Source organism: Montipora foliosa, chromosome 9 (assembly GCF_036669935.1).
Source record: "Montipora foliosa isolate CH-2021 chromosome 9, ASM3666993v2, whole genome shotgun sequence".
NCBI lineage: Eukaryota > Metazoa > Cnidaria > Anthozoa > Scleractinia > Acroporidae > Montipora > Montipora foliosa.
Window position 1 is genome coordinate 31,814,309 of NC_090877.1, and position 2,500 is coordinate 31,816,808.

At 37.9% G+C, this 2,500-nt stretch overlaps 1 protein-coding gene across 1 annotated transcript in view; it reads left to right on the top strand.

Moving 5' to 3' along the window:
- LOC137969374 (uncharacterized) overlaps window positions 1–2,500 on the top strand; it is a 54,750-nt gene that overhangs the window by 27,168 nt on the left and 25,082 nt on the right. The window contains exons 9-11 of the mRNA XM_068815582.1: window positions 663–966; window positions 1,255–1,347; window positions 1,786–1,858. Of these exons, the coding sequence (XP_068671683.1) occupies window positions 663–966; window positions 1,255–1,347; window positions 1,786–1,858 (470 nt within the window). The remainder of the gene's footprint in view (window positions 1–662; window positions 967–1,254; window positions 1,348–1,785; window positions 1,859–2,500) is intronic.

Below are 2,500 nucleotides of genomic sequence, written 5' to 3' on the forward strand. Positions count from 1 at the left end.
TTGAGGAGAAACTGAGTGATACAATGTTATTGTTAGTATATGTAATCGCATGGGCCCAAGGGCAATTTTTTTAAGGATTAATTTCATGTGTATTTTCAAAGTTTTCACAAAATTCACGACAAGGGAAATTTGAAAACTTTGAAAATCCAAGTGAAATTAGTGCACATTATGATTACATGTTTATCACATAAAGGGCAAAATTATTGAGGGATGCTCATTCAGTGCTGTGACAAATCAACTTAACATTCTTTCATGCAGTTAAAGTTCAATTCAATAAATCCTTGCTGTCAACAGATAGCAGATGTGGACAAATAGCAGTTAAGTCAGAGTCAGAATCTGGAAGAAGCTCTGGATAAGCAACTGGTAACCACTCAGTATCAAGTAATCATGCCCTCTTGATTACCAAAAGTGCTCTCGTGATTAACAAAAAATGTCCTCCCTCTCAGCCAACCAGCATTCAGTAATTTTGCCCTGTATGTAATAATAAGGGTAATTCACCAACTGTAAATTTACAAGATTAGTTTAAAGTTTCATGACATCATTTACATTTACTTTAACTGATCACCTTATGATCATAATAACTTTAAAGCTGTACTGCTTGGGTGAAAGATGAAGACCTAAACATTAACCCAGATGTGAAATTGTAATTTTTCAATCATCAGGGAAGCAACCATTAAGCCAGCCCCAGTCAAGCGACCATCTACATATAATGCCACCTGCGAATGATCCTGTGGATGACAACACTCGTCAAAGCAGTTGTAGTAGCTTCAGAATTCTTTCTCGGAGTAGTAGTAGTGGCAGTAGTGTGGCAGGTGTCAGTTCACATGGGTCTGATGGCCCCACCCTTGTTCCTCAGGGCACATCAGGGGTGCTAGGTGCAGGAATACTGGCAACCGCAATTGGCAGTGGAGGAGGAGGCAGTAATGCCACTGAGAAGCTCAAGACAAGTGACTTTGCTGCCTCGATGTTAGTATCTAAAGTTCTAGGTACCTGCAGTCTCCTATCTCTTTTCAAAATTTGATATCCCACTACTCACTGTCTAGGCTCTCTGGTTATCCAGTATTTGAGCTGTGTTCGATTCCTGTTTTGTCATTGACGAGACGTTTGGTATTGCCAGACAATCACCCATCCGTGTTAACGCCATCCAACAGGGCTTGACTGTAGTAGTAGTATTAGTAGCAGCAGCAGCAGCAGTAGTACATGATTTCCTGAAAGAAAGAAGCTGTGTTATCATTTATTTTTTTCTCATTTCAGGTTTTTAAATTTTTACATAAGTGTGTTTTATCAGAGGCTGGAATATCTTGCCCTGAATGCTGTTGATAATCCACCATCAGTGCACTTTGTAAAGTATGTAGACTCATCTCACGTTTTCTGTGAATACCAGTATAATTAACTTTCTCTAGGGTACTAAAGGCTTAGATCACCTCATTACTTGCCAGAAACATATGCATCAGTCTGTAACAGATAACATATGAATATGATGTTAGCTCTTGAAATTGATTTTTCAAACAAATATTTCATTCTGGCAGAGTTCTTCAAAGCTTTGATAATTTAGCCTTTCCTAGTATGCTTCAATTAACTTGGTCCTGATATTAATTTGTTTTCATATACTGAAAAGGAAACTCCAGTTACTTTGCGGGGAAAGTTAGCTGTTGGTAACTGTCATTACCGTCAGTGGGTTATCCACACTTTTACGCTTTGAAAATTCCATTGCAGTAGTATACATAGCTGTTAGGTAACATTACTCTATTTTTTGATGTTCGAGTGGATGTACTTTTTCTTCAGAGTTCTACTAAGGGAAACTGAACTTAGCGGCTGGTCTGTTTATGACTTCCATGAAGAGTTTACACGACAACAGGTAAGTTGAAGTGGAATCGAATTGTGAGATATTAGTATATGATAAGTGTAGGTAATCTCATGATTTTGAGTGTTATTTGGAGCAAATAAGAACTACAATGTAGTAATCGTTTTCAAAGGCGAAGAAAATTGCACAAGCTCTTAGGGCGAGTGCGATTTTTTAGTCTTTGAAAAAATTTACTTCTGCTTATTTGCTCCAAATTGCACGAGAAAAAACGTGTCATTACTTATTAATAATATATATGAACAAATTCGAGATAGTTAAACAGAAGCAACGTATCGCGCAATCAGGGAAAAATTGCGCCATTCAGGGCTCGCATTTGAGTGGCAATCTCTGACTGCTTGCTTATTGACCAATGGAAAAGTGAGAATTCTGTCAGAAAATTGCACTGAATCAACTCTTTTTTGCACTGTGTTCGCAAAAAGCAGCACTGTTCTCAGCCAATCAGAATTGGGTATTTCTAAGCTTATGTATAATATTAGTATATATAAATTTCTTCTTATATGTTGTTGTGTGCACAAGAGACGACGAGACGCACACGACGACGCACTTTTTTTGTTCGAATTCGTTCAAGCACGACTGATTATCCAAAATGGCGATCAACAAACAGCAACAAAGCGATGGAAGCCCAAAAGGATATTT